The sequence below is a fragment of the Arvicanthis niloticus genome, chromosome 3, assembly GCF_011762505.2.
Source record: "Arvicanthis niloticus isolate mArvNil1 chromosome 3, mArvNil1.pat.X, whole genome shotgun sequence".
Classification (NCBI taxonomy): domain Eukaryota; kingdom Metazoa; phylum Chordata; class Mammalia; order Rodentia; family Muridae; genus Arvicanthis; species Arvicanthis niloticus.
In genome coordinates this window covers 84002908-84022985 of record NC_047660.1, presented here as the reverse complement: position 1 = coordinate 84022985, position 20078 = coordinate 84002908, and the positions used below count along the sequence as shown (strand labels likewise).

Here is a 20078-nt window from a genome sequence, read left to right as displayed (position 1 = left end):
GTTGGCCAGATACCCCTCTGGGCCTTGGGCAGCCAAAGCTCCCAGGGACCCAGCTTCTCTCCTTCCACTTGTTGTGGGACTCCAGACAACTTATATGGCAAGTGAGGATAGAAAAAGCAATTAGGGGAAGGGGTTAAGGGAGCCACGGAGTGTTGTACTTCAAGTTTCCATAGTGAAGTGTCACTGTGGAAAAAACAAGGCATGGAAATATTGGGTCTTTCCACCGGACCACAGCTGTCAGCAGGTGTTAGAAATAACTCGCCCTGCAGGCCCAGGGCAGCTGACCTGTGGCCAGATTTCCTGAATAATTCCACAAACTTGGCCTTCCCTGTCAAGCCCAGCAGAAGATTTAATAGTGCCTGTTGATTGATGCCGGCTGCTGTAATCCAATTCTGAGCCAAGGCGCAGCCAGCCTCCAGGAGGCTTCTTGATGTTCCCTGGTCTCCTAATAACATTGTCTCTCCTCCTACCTCTTCATCCACCACAGGCCATTTGGTCAAATTAGAAGATGAACTCAAAGAAGCAGATGCCTTCCTTTAGATAAGATCCAAAACAATTCCCCTATGGAAGGAGAGGGGGGATGGGCATGTTTTCTTTTGGTCTTGTGGCAAAGAAGGCACTGTTGAGCTGGCTGGACTAAAATCATGACAACCAGGAGGTGGCTCTCTTCCATCTTTATAGCTCCTCTCAAGGTGTCTCTGTGAGTGTTTGTGTGTGTTTGGGACAGGGGGTGGGGTCTTGTCCTCATGGATGAGTGGCCACAAGCTCCCAAATGCATTAACACCTAAGTTCTGTGCAGCCTCAGGGTCCCCAGATCAATCAACAGAGGCTCAGGGCTGACCTGCTCCAACCTTTATCTTGTGATTCTAAGTAGCTTGTTTTCTCTTATATTGTTATAAATATTTTCAAAAAAAAAAAAATCCCAAAGAAAGGAATTGTGAAAAGAATCATTCAGGAGATCACTGATCTGGGCTAAATGGTCCCCCTTCAAGATTCCTCACCCCGTCCCCGTCCGGTACATCAAAATGTAACTGTTGAGCCCATGGAGTCTTTAAAGAAACAACTGAGTTAAACAAGTCCTTAGAGTGAACTCTAATCCACTCTGACCAGTGGCCTAATGAAAAATTAGGCTTGGGCATACAAATAGAGACCAGGGACACAGGCACAGAGAAGAGGCATAGAGGCACACAGCAAGATGGCACCCAGTTGCCCATGAGCGAATGAGGCACAGGAGAATCTAAGCTGTCAACGTGTTGACTTTGGACTTCTGGTGTCCAGACCTGTGAGTAATGAGTGTGTGTTAATGAAGCCACCTGGTCTGAGATACCTCAAGACACAGCCCAACAAGGAACTACCTCTCTGATTCTTGTCCGTCAGCACTTGTCCATGGTCACTCTGTCGTCTGTTCAGCCATCTGTCTTCTTGTTGTTAACTGTTTTGGTTGATTTTTAAAGTGATCTGAAAACTCCACCCACTTTGAAGAGTAACCTAGAGAAGGCAAATGTGTTTGATAAAGTTTACCAGCCAGCACGTTCGATTGAGCCCTGGCTGTAACTGGAGTCAGAAGGACAACCAAGATGTCTGCCCAAAGATGAGCGATCATAAAACTTCATTACAAAGACATGACTGGGGACAGAGAGACAGCTCAGCAGACAGGGCACATGCTGCCAAGCCTGATTTCTTCAGTTCAATGCCTGTGACCCATCTGGTAGGAAAGAACCAATCCTACAAGTTGTCCTGACCGCCACATACATGCATGGCACATGGGCACACATGATGCACATAAATAAAATAAATAATAAAACTTAAAAAAAAGAAAGGTAGGATGTTTTTGTACTTAAATATAAATACAACAATCAGATATATAACTTTCATATATATACATATATATGTATACACATACATATATATACATATATATATGTATACACACACACACATATATATATATATATGTGTGTGTATATATACATATATATATATATACTACTTCCATATATATATGGAAGTAGAAGGTGGTCCATAAAGGGAGAGAAAGGAATATAAAGGGAATGGGGAGAGGGAACAAGAGAAGTTAATGATGGGGTAAAAAGAGTATATGCATGCCTTTTTGTATGTAGAATCTCTCTCTCTCTCTCTCTCTCTCTCTCTATATATATATATATATATATATATATATATATGTGTGTGTGTGTGTGTGTGTATGTATATATATACATATATGTATCTATGTATCTATGTATATGTACATAGATACATATATGTATGTGTATATATATATGCATGCATGCTATGGATCCAGAAGATTTTTGAAACAATGGAGGGGGAGGGTCAAATAAGAGCAAAGAACAATGAGATATTAGTGAGATGTGATCACATGACACCTATCATTTTATGCACTAAAAAATAAATAAAAGTAGACAGGTCTCTAGTATTGGCAAATGGCTGTTTCCCCAGTCAGATTTTGAGGTGCAACCTCTGGCTTCTTTGGGTGTTTGTTCTTTGGGAAGTACTGGGGGCACTGTGTCCCCAGTCTGGTCTACATAGTAAGTTCCAGGTCAGCTACTGCTACATAGACCTTGTCTAAAGCATAAAACATTCTGATTACAGTTCAGTATCCCTGGTAGGGCATGACTCATCCCCGGGCTGTCACTCAGGCTGTGGGTCCTCTCCATATTGTGTCTCCGCCATCTCTCAGGGGTGGAATTCTGTGCACTGAGAACTATTGGCAAGAATAGTTACATGACCCAGTTCCCCCGAGTTGCTCTGGCCTGTGGAGTGGTTGAACCTTTGATGGCTGACATTTCTGTACAGTGCCAACTCCGAGACAGTCCTCAGATGGATAGGCAGTAGTGGGGAGGGAGAGCCAGCTGGCTAGAGACTGATCAGAATGGAGGGAAGCTGCCGGCCCCACAGAAGCAGTGGGAACAACAGGAAGAGTGGCAGGGGTCAAATGAGCTGTCCCCCAAGCCTGGCTAAGGTGGCTGCAGGAGGCTGCCTCCTCACAGGGCTCTATGCAAAGTTCCTTATGCACTCCATTTCCGGTCTGTTCTAGCTCTGTAGCCCAGACCTATTAACATGGTTTCACCAAGAGTCATTTTCCCCTTTGCCAATTGGAGTTGGTCAGCCAAGAGGATAGACATCAGAATGTGTGCAAAGCACTAATCCAGACCACCATTATTTTAGCATAAAAAAGGCACAGGGATTCAAGAAGTATTTGCAGACTTCAGTAGAATGTAGAGCTATCCCAAAGCAACAAAAGCAGTGGACCCTAAGACAATACTTAATACAATTCAAGGCTTTTGCCATTGATGTTAAGACTAGCTCAGAGGGAAGCAAAGGTCTAGATCAGGTCCAGTACAAGGACAAGTGGGAACTTACAGCCAAGGAGCCAGTTGAATGGATGGATGGAAAGGTACTAAGAAGAGATGAGGGTAGGGGGATTCTAGCAGAACCAGCTCACGGGATTCTGTAGACTAGAGCCATCCAATGTCAAGGGTGGCAATGAGGACTTGACCCGATGTCAAGGATGAGGAATTCCTTTAGACTGATTAACGGGGGGAGGGAGAGGCAGCTACATCTGTGAATGGATGCAGAAGCCCAAATTCAATCTTAGTCAAGAGAGGGAGGCAGTGAAGCCTGACCAAAACTTAGAGAAGGGGATGGGGTAGTCTTTGCCAGTAGGCTTCTTCAACCTGCCCATCCAAGGCTGAAGCCAGGACTACAGATTTGAAGTGCTCTAGAACTGGTGGGATCCTACACTCTGCTCCCTAACATGTAGACTTCTGAAAATGTGGTGTGTGCATGTGTGCATGTGTGTGTGTGTGTGTGTGTATGTGTGTGTGTGCTCATGCATGTGTGTGTACGATCATGCATATGTGTGTATGCTCATGTGTATGTGTGTGCTCATGCGTGTGTGTGTATGCTCATGCATGTGTATGCTCATGAATATGTGTATGAATGCCCATGCGTGTGTGTGTGTGTGCTCATGCATATGTGTGTGTGTATGCTCATACATGTGTGTGATATGCATGTAGAGATTAAAGGTCAGCTTGCAGGAGTTGAGTCTTTCCACTGGGTGGTGCCCTGGGACTGAACTTAGGTTCTCAGGGTTGGTTACAAGTGCCTAAATCACTGAGCCATCTCAATGACTCTTTTCCTTCAACTGTGAAATGGGGTCTCACTATGTAGTCCAGGCTGACTCACAATCCTCCTTTCTCAGACTCTGGAGTGCTAGGATTACAGGATCATAGTTGTTCACCACCATATCTGGCTCAAGTGTAGACAGCTTTGCCTCATATAAAAACTCTAGGTCCCTGAGGTCAGGTGCTGGAAGTAGCTGGGTCACAAGATATCTATCTGTGCAGCAGTGGCAGAACGGCCAGTAGAGGCAGACACTGTGACAGAATCCATTTTGGCTGTGATCTGCAACTACAGGCCCCTGTGCAACAGTGGGGACTGGAAGGTCTGGAATGGTGCCCAAGGAGGCAATGTTCCAGAAGTGGTCTTCTGGCCTGGTTGATAAGTCCCAGAGCCACAATTAAGACAAAGCACTGTGAATGTGGCACCTGTTGACAGCAGCAGGATGGCCCAGAAACTGATTATGAATGTGACTGTGCAGGCAGCTCAGCAGTAGTGAGCTGGGCCTGGCCCCACACATAGGAGTGAAGCCAAGGGCAAGACTCCATACCAGCGAGGAGAGGCTCACGTCTAGCTATCCAGAGCCTTACGGAGGGTCCCCTTGTCCAGGAGGCACAGCCTCTGTAGAGCGAAGCTGGAGAGAGCTCAGAGCTCACCTGGCAGATGCCCTTTCACTTGTAAGGGAAATAAGTCATTCACATTCAAACTGCAGTTTCCTGCCAGGGATCCTGACCAGGTATCCTAAGTCCAGGGCTGACTAGGAGCTTGGAGAGCAGCAGAAAGGTAGGGTGTATACATAGGTGTGTGACTTAAGGAAATGCCACTGTTGGTGCTGGAAAGACAGAAGACAAAGACAGTAGGGTGAAGTGGAAAAACAGAAAGAAAAAGAGCCGTCGAAAGACATACACACAGAAAGATTCAGGTCAGAGACTCACAACCTGTTATTAAGATCAAATAGAAATTTGGAATAGGCCAGGACCCAGTGACTGCAGAGGCCACTTGCCCTGCTTTCACATGAGTGACATGCGTCCAGCTGAGCTGGCTACATGAGTAAACCTTTTTTTTTTTTTTTAGTCTGATGTTGAGGTCTGGAGAGACAGCTCAGCAGTTAAAAGCACAGGTTCTTGCAGGGTACCCAGGTCCTATCTCCTGCACCCACATAGTGGTTCACAACCATCCATAACTCCAATTCTAGAAGATCTGATGTCTTTTTCTTAGCTCTGAGGGCACCAAGCACATACACGGTGCACATCAATATGTGCAGGCAAAACACTCATACATAAAATAAAATGAATACATCTTTTTTTAAAGTTTGATGCTACCTGGTTAAGAAAAACAGAAAGGTTTTGCTGTAAAAGTAGCAAAACATCCAAGGGCTGAAAAACATCCATGATGCTGGGGGGGGGGGGGATGAAGATCTGATCAGACGTGGCAGCACATGCCTGTTATCCCAGCACCAGGAAGCATGGGGCAGGAGAATCACTTGAAATACTAAACTACACAGTGAGTCTTAGGATACCTTGGGTTACAGAATGAGACTTCTCCAATGAAAGATAAGGAGGAGGAGGAAGAGGAAGAGGAGGAGGATCACAAAGAGGAGGGGAAAGGAGGAAGGAGGAGAAGGGGGGACAACAATGGGACTGCCTTAGTTACTTTTTTATTGCTGTGACAAAACACCATGACCAAGGGCAACTTACAGAAGAAAGCGTTTAATTGGCCAGTGGCTTCAAAGGGTAAGATTCATGATGGCAGAGCAGAGGAGTGGTGGCTCATATCAGGGAGAGCAAAAGGCAGAAGGAACACACTGGGAATAGTGAGGGTCTTTTGGAACCTCAAAGACAGCCCACCTAACCCCAGTGACACATCTCTTCCAACAAAACTAACCCTAATCCTTTCCAAACCAGTCCATCAGCTGGGGACCAAGTATTCAAGCAGATGAGCCTGGGGGTGGGGGGTTCTCATTCAAACCACGACAGGAACTATGACCACACAGGGAAACTGGGGGAGACTGTGTGAGTGCTATTGTTCAACTGTTGGGCCCCTGAACTGAGTGTGCCCTGTTCTTGCTGCTGCTGCTGGCTGTGATGTCTTAGAGCTAGTCCCCAGGGGAACTAAACCCAAGCCTTCCTCCCTCCCTCCTCCCCACTTTGTGCCAGAAAATAAATCTCGGCTTTCAAGGCTCATCTCAAATGCCACCTCTGTCAGGAAGCCTGTTCTGACTACTCATTCTCTCTCCAACTATCTCTTTCTCCCATAATTCCCTCCAGACATCCCTATGCCTATACTCTTTTCTCTCATCCTGACCAAGTTATCCAAAAATGGGTTGATAAAGAGCCCTCTTCTGTGCCAGAAATGGGAAAGCCTTGGCTCTAACCCTTCCAGCTGAGTAGCAAAGCAACTTGTGCAACACCCACTTTGCAGGTAAGAAAGCTGAGGCTCAGATAGAAGACGCATCTGGCTCAGAACCAATAGCTATTGAGTGGCAAGCCCAGGAGTTTAGCCAGGATCAGGACTGTTACTGCAACATGAAACAGCACACGCCTGAGCCCAGTGGATGGTGCATACAGTGAATGGATCTGGTGACTGAGCTTTCCATTGGTGCTTCAGGGCTGTTGGCAGACTACAGCTTGGGGACCAAATCCAGCACCCCTTCTATTTTTATAAATAAAGTTTTATCAGAACCTGGTCACACTTATTTTTAGATATTGTCCATGACTGCTTTTATGCTTAATAGCAAAGTTCTTTGACCTCGTTCAACAATGGAGCCCACGAATTATGTAGACCACGAATCCTAAAACATTTAATATCAGACCTTTGTAGAGTAAGTCTGCTACTCTTGTTATAAAACTCATCCATCCCCAAGCTGCTTAAATCAGTGCTTACTACTAAGTACCAATAATGTTATCTTTTATGGTTTAGAATATTCTGTGTGTTCATGCTTTAGTCGTATAGTAAGGTCTTAGGCATATTTCAGTGTGTATCTGGCATGTGTCATGTAGGGTTTGATGGGGTCCCATGTCTGCTCCACCACAGGGCTCCAGCCACTTGGGAGGCAGGACTGGGAGTTTTCACTGTGCTTACCTCCATGCTGGTGCCTGGTACTGTCGGGCTATGGGAAGCCACGAGACACCCCTGGTGGAGGGGAGCACAGTCTGAGGCGCAAGGACAGCTGGAGCCGGCTCAGAGGTCCCTGGGCCTGCAAGGAGTCCAGGGCCGTCTGGTTCTCAGGCTCTTGGGTACCCAGGCACCTCTGGGAGCCACAGAAGAGCCAAGAACAAAGTAGGGGCCCAAGGGCTGGATCTAGCCCAGGGCAGAAAGGAAAAGTGGTGGGCGGGTGGGGGGTTCTTGGCTGGCTTGGCTTGAAGGTTGTGGCTGGGAGCACTGAGAGGCCTCCTGTGGAAACAGTCCATGGTTTTGAGACATTTATTGTCACGACTGAAAGTAGATAAGTAAACCTGTACCCCATTTTCTCAAGGTGGGCCTGAGGCTAAATACCTTTTGCAGGGAGGAGTGTCTGAGAAGGAAAGCTTAATTGGCTAAGTAAGCCCTTCAGGTCTTTAGGCACCTCATTAAATGGAGGTCTGTCTTGAGGCTATGTGACCACATGTCCTCTACCTGTGGAGGGGCTTGGGCCTTGTGTCAGAAGCCTAGTGGCCGGGAATCAGGAAAACCACCTGTCCCTCAGGGTCATCAGGGTTTTCAACCTTAGCTCATCCAGGAACCAGGCTGCCTTTCACGGTCCTATTGTGTTATTTTATAGACAAGGTTATTGTAAAAAAAAATTGAGACTGTGGATACACTCAGTGGTAGATTACATGCTTAGCATGCATGAGGTCTGGGTTCAACCCTCATGGTCTTTGGAAATACACACATATATGCATGTGTATATGCATATATATTTACATATATATAGAAGACCACATAGCTACACACACACACACACACACACACACACACACTATTTAGAGTTTGTGTTTTGTTATTTTGAGTGTGGCTTTATTGGCATCACTTTGCCAGATACAGCAAACACTGAGCCACACAGATCTTCCCTGAAGCAGAAGAGGGCAGAGTCTCTTTGGACACCCTCTGTGGGGTGTGACTCTGATGCCTGCCAGAACAGTATTGATGAGGCCGTTTTGAAGCAAATGAAAAGCCTCCTGGTTGACAGATTGCGCTGTTTCTTCCTTGTGGTGTCTGAGGTGATCACTGTACAGAGAGCTCCCAAGCTCACATCCTTTCCGAGTAGAAGGCACGGTGTCTTCGCCATCCGCCCTACAGAAGCATCTGTGAGTAGCTGGAACTGCCTACCCATCCCGGCTCCCTGGAGCTCAGGACTGGCCCCCGAAAGCCTGGCATCTGGGGCAGAAGCAACATCAAAGCAGGGATTGGCCGACTCCCACCACAAATGCCAAGCAGGCCAGGCGCGGGCAGCACTCGGGGGCGTGACAAATCTCAGCCTGTCTCTAGCTTGTGTTCCCCGGCCAGTCTGCCTTGGGCTTGCCACATGATGACGGGTCCATCATTCAGCTTCACTTATCTTCTCCTCGTCATCTCAGGACTTCTCTGTCACTCATCTGGCTACTTGGGTAAGAGAGAGAGAGAGAGAGAGAGAGAGAGAGAGAGAGAGAGAGAGAGAGAGAGAGAGAAAGAATGAGAATTTATGCATGCATATGCATTATGGTTTTTTAAAAGACTTGAAAAGTAGGCTTGTCCTGGGAGTATCCTTTAAATTAGAAACTTCTTAGTCAGAGTTAAGATGGCAGGGTGAAGGGATGGGATGCAGTTATTGGGGCCTTGTATGCATGCTTATGTGTGTGAAGTTCTTTGTTGTCCCTCTTGTGACCTTGACTCCAGAGTGTCCGGCAGCTGCTGTCCCCTTGACTTTGAAGTAAAACCGTGCACTGTGGTCCACTACTCCCCCTGGCATTAGGTGGCCAGAATGTTCACCATCATTCGGGGCCAACTGGCTTGGGTGATGTGGATCAAAGACAGCAGCCACCAAACCACCAGATCACGTTCTTTGCGGGTGTGTCCTCCCTTGCTGCCTGTGCTCACTCAGGTGCAAACCTTCACCATGGCCTTTTTCAAAGACTGTCAAACTGCTTTTACCTTTAGGATCAGAACTTGCTTTCCAAGGCTGTATGGTCTGTGTACCCAGACACACCATGGAACATGCGTCTTTCACTGTCTCACTTCCTCTGGGGTTTCTTTCTAAGACCAACAGGTGGGGGAGAAGTGAAAACTTGAATGGATTCCCACCCTATGCACAGGCAGGCACAGGACCACTAGCATATGGCTGCACTTGGCATTTTCCAGCCTAAGGCAGGATGCTTTCTTCCCTTGCTGCTTCCTTTGCTGGCTCGCCCTGAGGGGCGCTGCTTGGTGTTGGAGGCAGAACCAGGGATCTGGTGGTCTGCTGATGGACTTGTCTTGCATGTAGGGAAAACGAAAGACAGACCCAGTGGTGATCCTGCTGCCATGCTTATCTTAAAACCTGTCATTGGAGGTGGTGTGAGCCAAACTCTTGGTGGTACAGACAAGGAAAATGAGTCCTTGGGTTGAGGAAGTGAGTGTACCATATCACAGAGACACATGCACCCGGACTCAAACTCTTAGATGCAAGTTCCTGTATTTCCAAGAGTCCATTGGTATGGATCACTTTCTAAGAGTGTGCCTCAGTTTCTCAGAATGAAGCAGGGAAAAGGCTCCTTTCCAATGAGGGGAAAAAAACAAAAGCTTGCCAAAACTTTCATTAGACAATTGCCTATACTTGGGTAGAGCAGTACACACAGATACAATGGCATTAGTATCAATAAGTGACCTAGAGTCCCTTGGTAGTTGACATTGTCAAGGCGGAGCCATGCACACGGTGCACCAGACCACAGCAGGCACCGTGTGCTACACACCCAATAGTTTCCATTACAGTGGAGCCTCCTGGGACTCTTCCAGGCTGGACCCTGAGCTTAGGTACTGTTCCAGTGGAGACAGCACAAGCCTGAGAGAGATACACAGGGCCATTCAGCACCAAAATAGACATGCGAAGCCCTGGCTTAGCTGACAGGGAGCGTGAAGAGGGGACACTGCTCGCAGACTCATCCACCTGATGGAAATACTCAGCTTGAATGAGCTGTAAATAAACCAGACTGTGCTAAAAACAAACAGCTCCTGGAGCTGGGGGGAGGGGCAGAAACTGAAGGCCCACACCTGCTGGCATAAAGTAGGTCAAAGGGGGAGGACAGGGCGGGGCATGGGGTAGTGTAAAGGCAGACACTTTGGCAGCAAAAGCAGCTGATAATTTATGTTCTCTGAAGATGCCTCCAGTTTCCAGGAAGAAGTGAGAGGTGGTTGCCTTGAGAGACCCAAGATCTTTCACAAGGGCAACTTCCAGGGTGCTGGACAGGCAACATTGGAGACCATACATGGCCTTGAAAATCAATGGTCATGGTGCCAAGCTCCCAGGTGTTCTTTCTAGGAAGGCTTTAGAGAGCTGCAGCCTTACGTGATTGCTGTCAACTGAGGCAGGGAGACAAGGAAAACTGGATCTAGAGGGGGCTCTAACAGGCGTCAGTGGCTAATGCGTACCTGTCACTCTCTCAATAGCCCAGCAGAGCACGGAGAAGCTGAAGTGGTCTACTCCTAGCTTCTCAGTGCTGGCCGAGAGCTGGTGATAGAGTAAAGTTGGAAAACATAACCATCAAACCAAGAAAGAGAACAGTGGAGACTGGAGAGATGGCTCTGTAGTTAAGAGTGCTGGCTGCTCTTCCAGAGGACTAGGGTTCAAATCCCAGCACCCACATGGAGGCTATCACCCCAGCTCCGGAAGATGCCCTCTTCTGGGTGTCTCAAACGTTGCATGCACGTTCTGCACAGATGTACATGCAGGTAAAAACTGAACACATGAATTAAAACTTACAAGGAAGGAAGGAAGGAAGGAAGGAAGGAAGGAAGGAAGGAAGGGAGGGAGGGAGGGAGGGACAATGGCCACAACACTTGGAGCTGTTCAGGCTCGGTGTGCATGGCATAGACTTCAGCCTCAGACAGTACTACTCTGTGATCCTGATTGATTAGGACAAAAGCAAGAATATCCCCCAAGTCATGACAAAACACAGTCAAAAGCCAAGAGTATCCCACCGTAAAATCCCATCCTCATCCTTGAATGTGACTGCTTCTTACTAATCAGCATTTGCTTTGCCAATCCTCTTTCCCCAGAGAAGAACTGTGCAAGCTGACTGTAGAACAACCCATTCTGCTTGGCAGCAGAGGCTCCAAAGCAAAACCAGACACTGCCTTTCACAAGCTCCTCCACAAACCCACAAGGGGCCGGAATCCTAGAATAAGTTTCTCTTTGCCCCTTCTGGTTCTTTCTGAGTGTGTTCTCCCTTCTTGCCATGAAGCAGCAAACCCAATTTGGTTCTTCTTTGGATTTGTTCCTGGTAACCTTTGGTTGGAAGACATTAACTCAGTGGTCTCAAGCAGGGTTATAGGAGGCCCCTGCCGCCTTTCTAGATCCTAGTCTTAATTTTTACCCATCTGGGGTCAGAGTTCAAAAGAGAATGCTCTTAAACTAGCTTGCCTGTGTTTAAGTGTAGTTCCATTGCTGACTAGCTGTGTGATCTCAAGCAAATTTTTTGACTCACTGGCTTGGTTAGCTGGTCAGTACAGTGGGAAAAATGTTGGCAGTCAGTTCTCCCCTTCCACCATGGGGGTGCCAGGGATTGAACTCAGGTCATTAGGCTTGGCAGCAAGTGCCTTTCCCCACTGAGCCATCTTGGCAGCTTGTCTCCATGGATCACACAAATGGTGCCTTGTATGTAGTCAGTATCTGTCACTAAATTGTTAAATCAGCAACCATTTATAGAGATCTAGTGTCTAACAGGTATACTGTTAGACCCTGGGGATAAAAACTGGTCCCTTTCCCACCTCCCAGGAAGCACAGTGTATGGTGAGAGAAAGAAGGAAACAGATTGAGTCCATGGAGAAGCACGGACACAGGGATAAACCCAGAACAAAGCACAGCAAGGCCCCTGAAGCTTTGCCTGGGATCGAAGAAGAACTTCCTAGTGATAAGATTTGACATAGAGCTCAGGGATGAGAGGCATGGGGAGGCCCACCTAGGCTTGTTCTGTGATGTCAGAGATCCTGGACTCTGAGGCCCAAGCTAAGAACTAGAAAAATTTGGCTTTTTTTTTTTTTTTTTTTTTTTTAATATCACTGCTACAAGCATTCTAGTGTACCCACCCTTCCTGTTGGTAAATTCCTAGAAGTGAAATCACTGAGCTATACCATGTCTCTACATTCAACTTCAGTAGAAAACACAATTTCCCAAAGACCACACCAGCCTCCATTCCCACCCACTAGAATAGGATAACAGTTCAGGCTGTCCTCGCTCCTTGCCATATTTTTCTCCTGTCCTTTTCATCGTAGCCACTCTGATACGTGAGCTTCAGTATCACCTCGTGCACACCAGTGATGCTTGCAGAATGGGTAAGAACATTATGGTCTAGCCATACAGCAGAACTCTGCAAGAACTGTAATTACAGCCTGCTCCACTCGCTCAAGTGCTGTGTTGAGGAAGAGAAGACAGACACAGACATTCACATTGTAAGGTTCAATTTGCATAAAATATGAACATTAAAATATGCACCCCGGTGCTAAGGTCCAGTGATGTGTGGGGAGCACGGAGGCTAGAGTTTACAGGCCTCTGCATCTGGAAGATTTTTTCTAGCTCTTAGGTGCTATCCTCTTTTTTAGGTGTTCTCTTTGTAGAACTCTATTGTGCCGTAGTGTGGGATTTACATCTTTTAACATACCTTAACACTCACCATATATTAAGGCCAAACGTAGATAAGACTCTGTAAAAATCAAAGCTGTAGAAGTCCAGTGGCCCATTCACCTTCCTGCTCTGGGGATTTGGTCAGCTACACATTGAGACATTTAAGTGGGACTCGTTAGCAAGATGGAGCATCTACATGAGTATATAGGGTCTGTTTCAAACCATGGCTGTGAGTATCTTAGAGGCAATACTGCCTCCAACCCTGGTTACCTCTCTGTCTAGACAGTTTCCTCCTGAGAACAGTATCACACCACTTCCTCTGTCCAGCTGTGGGGCCGTGATGGGTCTGTCTAAACTTTGTGTTCCTTGCCACACCTACAGAGTTAGTCTCTGAAGGAGAAAAGGATACATATACACAGTGTCTGGGCCATTTTCCTCTGGCAGAGGCAAGAGAGGGTCTGTGTGTGTGTCTTCATTGCCTTGAGGCAACAAACAGGGGTCTGCTCCAATCTCAGGTGACCGTGTATGTGTCCCTTAGGCATGGTGGGCATGACACAGATTGTCATTCTAACCCCATGCTAAGAAACAGCAGTTTTCTCTGAACAGCCCTTCCTGGCCTGGATCAGAAGAAGCGGGGCAGCCACAAGGCATGCTGCCTACTGATGCCCCCACCACCCCCACTCTTCCCACCGCCGTTCTTCAGAGGCAGCCGAAGCCCGGTGAGTACTCTGGACTTGGGTAAGTGAAAATTTCCAGACTCCTCCATGTCAGCCCCATACCTGGCTCAACATGGCCACCTCAGAATCCCATTGAAAAGGGGCAGCTCTAATGTTACTCAAGGACAGAGGCCTGGAGTGGGCATTGTGCCAATTGTGCCAATTCATTCAAACATCTGTTCCCTTGTCATGCTCAGTCTGTGAAGAAGGGAGTTTTTTCTCGTCTACAAGTTAGATGGGATCAGGCTTGGCAGCAAGATGACTCATTGTTTTAAAAACACTAAGGAGTGTTCATAGTTTCCAAATTTCCAGCAGCTACAGAATTCCCCATTTTCTTTTTTCTTTTTTTTTCTTTTTTTTTTGTTTTAATCAAGTGTTCATGAAATCAGTGCAGTAGGGACAAGGATGGAAGAAAGGAAGACAGAAATGGGATGTGGAGGATAGAAAAAGAAAAGCAGGCTAGAGAGATGCTAGATGACAGGTATCAAAATACAATCAGATATGAAGCATCAGGATGCCTATAGTCTGTTACAAGGAAAAAAAATGACTAGGGGGAAAAAGAGCTCACTGCATAGAAACAGAGCAGGGGCAAGCCCAGGGAGGCAACTCCTTCATCGGTCTGACCTCTAACCCATTGCTGCTTTCCTCTGAAGCTTCTCTCCCCAGACATGAAGAATCTTCTGGAACTTGAAGCTTCACCATCACCCTGTATTCAAGGCTCACTTGGCTCTCCTGGGCCCCCTGGGCCCCAGGTGAGTTCACCCTCTGGGCCCCCTCCTGTATTGTCCCATAAACAATGGGCAGAGCCTCATAGTCTTGGCCTGCGGTGTGCTGTATCGTTGGTTTTCCTTCTGTAGCTTCTTTCCAGCCTCAGCACCCTGAAGAGTTTCTGGGTGAATCTGGCCTCGCCTGTGCAGTCCCTGCCGTGATAGATTTGAGGGTCTCATATCATATTTGAGGATACTGCTTATATGGTAATGGCTGTTGTTATTGTCATCAAATATGAACATGACCATCCACCCCACCTGTGGACCAAGAAGGATTTGTGCTTAGTTCAGAAAAGTGGCCATCCGAGTGACCAGTTACCTTAGCTTTCCTGGGCTCTGGACTACTACAAGAATAAGCCACCCCTAACCGAGGTACAAGAGAAGACCGAGGAATAAGCAAGCAGCTAGAGAAAGAACTTTTGCACTCCAGAGACCTCCACATCCCAGGCTGATCTGCTGCCATGAGGGCGTTTTCAACTGCTCTGAGGCTCTGGGTCCTCCATGGGGAGGAGAAAGGAGGTGCCAGGAGCTTGTAGGTCCCAAGTGCTGTCCTAGACAGGAAGCATTGAAATCACCACTCAGTTATGTGAACCTCTTATGGCTTCCTAGTGTTAGGGGACTAAAAGCCAAACTTCCTGACCTGGAAGACAAAGTCCCATGAGTGGACTCTGGCTTGGACTGCTCCATCAGCTCGTATACCCTCTACCTTGAACTTAGCTACGATGTCTGCCTCTCTTCCTCATACACAACACGTTTGCCTCAGCCTCGGCCTGCACACTCTAGGGCCCTGCTCAAGTTTTGACTTGCTCTTCCTAGTCTCATGGAGACTGGTTTCCTTTCTTAGCCAAGCATGGTGACCCATCAGTTCTAACCCCAGAACTCAGAGGAAGCTGAGACAGGAGGATTACTATAAGTTTAAAACTAGATTGGAACTCACTATATGAGTTCCAGGGGAGGGGAAGGCATGGGAGGGAAGAGGGGGGAGAGGAATGCCTTTCATAACTACCAAGTCTAAAACTATGGCATTGAATCCAGCCCACCTGTTTTTCTAACTAGTTGTACTGTCAGTGGCTGTTTCCAGGCCATCAGGGGAGAGCTGAGGAGTCTGATAGACAGAAGATGTGGTCCTCCAAGCCTAAGAGAATCACTCTCTGGATTTGTAGAGGATCTTTATTGATCCCCTGTGTACAGGGACAGTGAGAGTATCCACTCCACTTCCTAGTCTACCCAACCTATGGGCTATAACTAGCCTGCTCTCCACAAACATTTATTGACCCAGGTATGATAATATAATTGTAATCCCAGCACTTGGGAAGCTGAAGCAGGAGGACCCTGAGTTTAAGCCTGTGCTACGTAGTAAGAGACCCTATCTCAAAACCAAAGTAAATAAGGAAACAAACAATAAAAGCATCTATTAGATGTTATAATGAAAATAAGACCTTGAGCTCAGAAGCCAGAGACCATCATAAAGGGGCTGGGAAGTCTTCAGAAAGGCCAGATGAGAGTACTCTAAGGTGGGCTACCCTATTCAGCACCCTTCTCTGATGGGTCTTAATGTGCATGAGAACCAACCAAGCATGTAGAAGGAGGGGTCCTCTGGCCACCTCAGAACAGCAGTTCCAGTCATAATAGTGTACTTTCGAGCTCCTGCAAGTCTGAGTCACAGAGACACTCCGATGTCCACCCATGGATCTGTGCAATGTGAGATCTCTAAGTAGCATTATACGGAAACTGGTTAGAAATCTCACTGGGTACATTGGTTTAGGCCCATAATCCCAGCACTTAGCAGATAGAGGCAGGCAGACTGCCTTGAGTTAGCCATGAGTACCAGGACAGCCAGGTTAAGACTTTTATCACAGGAAGAAAGGGAGGGAGGAAGGGAGGGATAGAAGGAGGGAAGGATGAAGGGAGGGAGGGAGAAAGGAAAGGAGAAACACACACACACCTTTATTCAATCAGAATCTATATTTGTTTGGTGTATGCTAAGGTCTATGATCTTGTAAAACAGTTCTAACCATTTCAAGAAACAAAAGGCTTGGAAATAGAAAACAACTTTCCAACCTTACCTCCTAAATCAGAAGGCAGATAGCCTAAGGTGGTTTCTCCCAATTGTATCTTCACCTGAGGATCCCTGGGGAACTCAAACACTCTCAGAGCTCTCTGACTCCCACTGCCCCAGATGGTCATGTGATTGGTCTGGGATCCCAGCAAAATTGTAACATGAGACAGGATCATTTGGACACGTTTTGGAGAAACCACACTTCTGACAGGCTGTCGTGTTGGTTACTTGCAGACCGTAGGGTACGGAGGCCAAGGGATTGGGTGGATTTCTCTCTGCTATCCCCAAGAATTTGGAAAACAGTCATGAGCTTTCCAGAGATATGAAAGCAGAAGGCAAGCGCTTCTGGCTGAGAATGTGCAGAACGTTGGCGTTTTTTACAACCTCTGCTGGAGCCTCCTGTCTCCCACAACAGGAGCCATTGTAAACAATGTAGCATTCGCTTTTCCTTCCATTAATGAAAGTTTTGGAAAGAGACGTTATTTCCCACCTGGAGCCCTCAGGCCATTTGTGGAAAATCTTGTTTATCTTTTGTTTTGTTTCATTTGTTAAATATAAGATGGGATTTTATGTAGTCCAGGCTGGCCATGAACTTGCTGGACAGCCAAGGCTAGCCTTGAATTCCTGATCCTCCTGCCTCCATCCCAAGTTTTGAGATTACAGGAGTGGGGCACTACGCCCAGCTCCTCCCTGAGGACATCCGAATCAGCTACTGTCGGTGCAGAACTGAACTTTCCTTCCTTGCAGGGCCGAAAGAAGGGTAGCCAGAGTAATAAAGGAGCCTGAGGCCAAGAAGCATCATGGCCTCAGCAATGGAGTTTCTCCATGACTCTGTGGCTGCTCTTATTAAACACCAAAGGTTCTAGGGAGAAAATTAAAGTCCAAAGAGTGGCACCAATGGTACCAAGAAACAGTGCTGAGAAATGAGAAAACACGGGAGGGAGAGGGACAGCAAGGATTGTGGTGGACCACAGGGCTAAGAGGTCCCTACAGGGGTCCCTGGAGCCCTCCCCCAACACACACACACACACACAGAGAGAGAGAGAGAGAGAGAGAGAGAGAGAGAGAGAGAGAGACTCAACCTGCTCTGTAAAATCCAGTGCCACAGTCTCCCATCACAGACCCTCCCCTGCAGTCTCACCTTGGTCAGGTATATGTTTTCTTCACCTCTTCTCTCGATTGTGTAGGGTCCACCTGGGCTTCCTGGCAAGACAGGACCAAAGGGAGAAAAGGTATGAACCGCTGCTTTCTTAGCTCCACCTTGCCTTGCTTTCTGTCTGTGCCACTGAGAATGTTCTGGTTGAGATTTCAAAATATGAGCTCATTATGTCATAGCAGATGAGGAGGGCTCCCCAATAAATGGATGCAGCTATAATAAGGGGTGCTAATAGTGTGTCCTGCTTCAGGCCACTGGCATGGCAGGCATGTTATAACTAGTCAAGTAACCAACTGAATGACTGAGCCACGGCACGCCCAGGCCTCAGCCTTACTAAGTTGTCTGATCCCAGAACTTCTCTTTTAAACAACCTTTGTCTGTCTTCTCTATGCACAGGGGGATCTTGGCCGCCCAGGAAGGAAGGTAGGACCCATGCTGTTCTGTCCAATAACTGTCCTGTATGTGCATGCAAGTTTTTTCATTGGCAACCAGTACCCTGGGGGGCTCTGGTGCTGGCACCCTGCTGCTGATGTCAGCATGCATGCTTGCCTTTTCTGCCAACACTTTGGTTAAGAGCTGGAACCTGTGACTGCTAGGCATCTGACCAGCTTCTTCCAGCGGCTGCTGGGCCTGGCCACACTTCCACAGCTTCATCCTGCCACCCAACAGGGAACTCTCCAAGTCCCCAACCAGTGGCACAAAATGACCTTCATTAAACTGGAATTAAGTGCTTTTATAGAAGCCAACAGTGTAGCCACTGAGGGACAGTGCAGCAAGCAGGCAACATGCTCTTGAGGTAGTTCCAACAGCATCTGGTGCTGCTCCCAACACAGTTCCAGCTCATGCCACAGGACAACCTGTGGTGAGCTCACAGGAAGCAAGACACAATGGGTATGCTCCATAGAGGGAATGAAATTTGAGAGACCAGGAAGTTTAGAATCCCTCTGTCCACTGCTCTCTATTTCTTAAGTAGAACAAAACATTGTTTGGTAATAAGACACTAAAAATCTAAAGTCATGTGTTTGACATGGGTTTTTAAGCCCTCATTCTTCTTAGGGTAGGGATGAAGGTGCAGGGGCCCATATTTGGTGATCCCATACTCTTATCAGGACCCTAGATATTCTTGACTGGAGGGAAGCATACCGAGGTATCTTGACTTTTGTTCTTGGTCTTTGAAGGGTAGACCTGGACCCCCAGGTGTTCCTGGCATGCCTGGGCCCGTTGGCTGGCCAGGCCCTGAAGGACCCAGGGTAAGTGTCATATATGTTTGGGGCTCATGTAGTATCAGAATCCAAGGGGGAAGATGTCTACCCTGGGTCCTGGCCAGCAGTCGAACACATCACCTCCTTCAGAGGGAAATAGCTGGAATGTAGCTCCCAGCTTCCAAGTGCTTCTCCTTCATGTGGCCTGCAGACCTTGGTCAGTGCTGTGACCCTGCTCCTGTGGAGAAGTGGGGGCTGCTCCCTTCTTTCCCAGGATGCCCACTTCGCCTTTGTCCTGAGAATGAGTGTACTAGTCTGATTTCTCTGAGATGACCCAAAGGGAACTTGGGTTTGAGAAGCTCTCACCTGTCCCACTGATCTGGCGGGTGGAAAGTCAAGGACTATAGGCAGGCTGGGAGGATGCAGATTCTACTCCTCAGAGAGAATACACAAAGCAAACACACCCCTATCTTCCTTTGTCTTATGTTCCTGCTGCCTGTCACAGACTGCAGGTTGCCGAGGCCATGACTTGAAGATTTGAGTAGCAGAAGCCAGGGCAAGGCAAGCGACATGCTCGGCTGCTCTGCCTTGCTGGCCGCATTGGTAATACGAAAAAGTCCCAAGGACATTTCTCTTAAAAGAACAACTAGAACTCGGGCTGGAGAGATGGCTCATAGTTCATAGCGATTGTTGTTCTTGCCGAGGACTTGTGGTCAGTTCGCAGCACCTACACTGTGGCTTACAACCATCTGTAACTCCACTTCCAGGGCATCCAGTGCCCTCTTCTGTCCTCTGTAGATACTAGGCATGTACTTGGTGCACATGCATACATGCAGGCAATTTTCAATTTACTGTATGGCCAGGCATGGTTCCTCATACTTACAAACCCCGTACTTAGAAGGCTGAAGTAAGATCACTATAAGTTAGAAGCTAGCCTGGGCTACAAAGTAAGTTCCAGGTCAGCCTGAGCTAGAGTAAGATCCTGACTCAAATAAAACAAAATCCCTGCTATAGAGAGCTAAGCTGTCCATCATGGCAACCACAAATAGCTGTGAAACCCTTGAAATATGACTGGTATAAATGACAACCTATACATCAACTATTCTGGGCTGGGGAGATATCAGTCAGTGAAGGTGTTTGCCACCAAGCCTGACAATCTGAGTTCTATTCCTGGAACCCACGTGTGAAAGGAGAGAACTGACTCCCATAAGTTGTCCTCTGACCTCCAATGTGTGTTGTGGGTTGCATGCACACATGTGAGTGCT

The 20078-nt window shown here is 47.4% G+C and overlaps 1 protein-coding gene across 2 annotated transcripts in view; it reads left to right on the top strand.

The window, feature by feature from the left end:
• Colq (collagen like tail subunit of asymmetric acetylcholinesterase) overlaps nucleotides 1–20078 on the top strand; it is a 57162-nt gene that overhangs the window by 11552 nt on the left and 25532 nt on the right. Inside the window, exons 1-6 of one of the 2 annotated variants that reach the window (XM_034498072.2) lie at nucleotides 8244–8726; nucleotides 13520–13632; nucleotides 14283–14381; nucleotides 17643–17687; nucleotides 18008–18034; nucleotides 18790–18861. In XM_034498072.2, coding sequence (XP_034353963.1) covers nucleotides 8546–8726; nucleotides 13520–13632; nucleotides 14283–14381; nucleotides 17643–17687; nucleotides 18008–18034; nucleotides 18790–18861 — 537 coding nt within the window. In that variant the 5' untranslated portion in view covers nucleotides 8244–8545. Of the gene's footprint in view, nucleotides 1–8243; nucleotides 8727–13519; nucleotides 13633–14282; nucleotides 14382–17642; nucleotides 17688–18007; nucleotides 18035–18789; nucleotides 18862–20078 lie in introns of those variants that run through there. The other variant, XM_034498071.2, reaches the window with a different exon arrangement.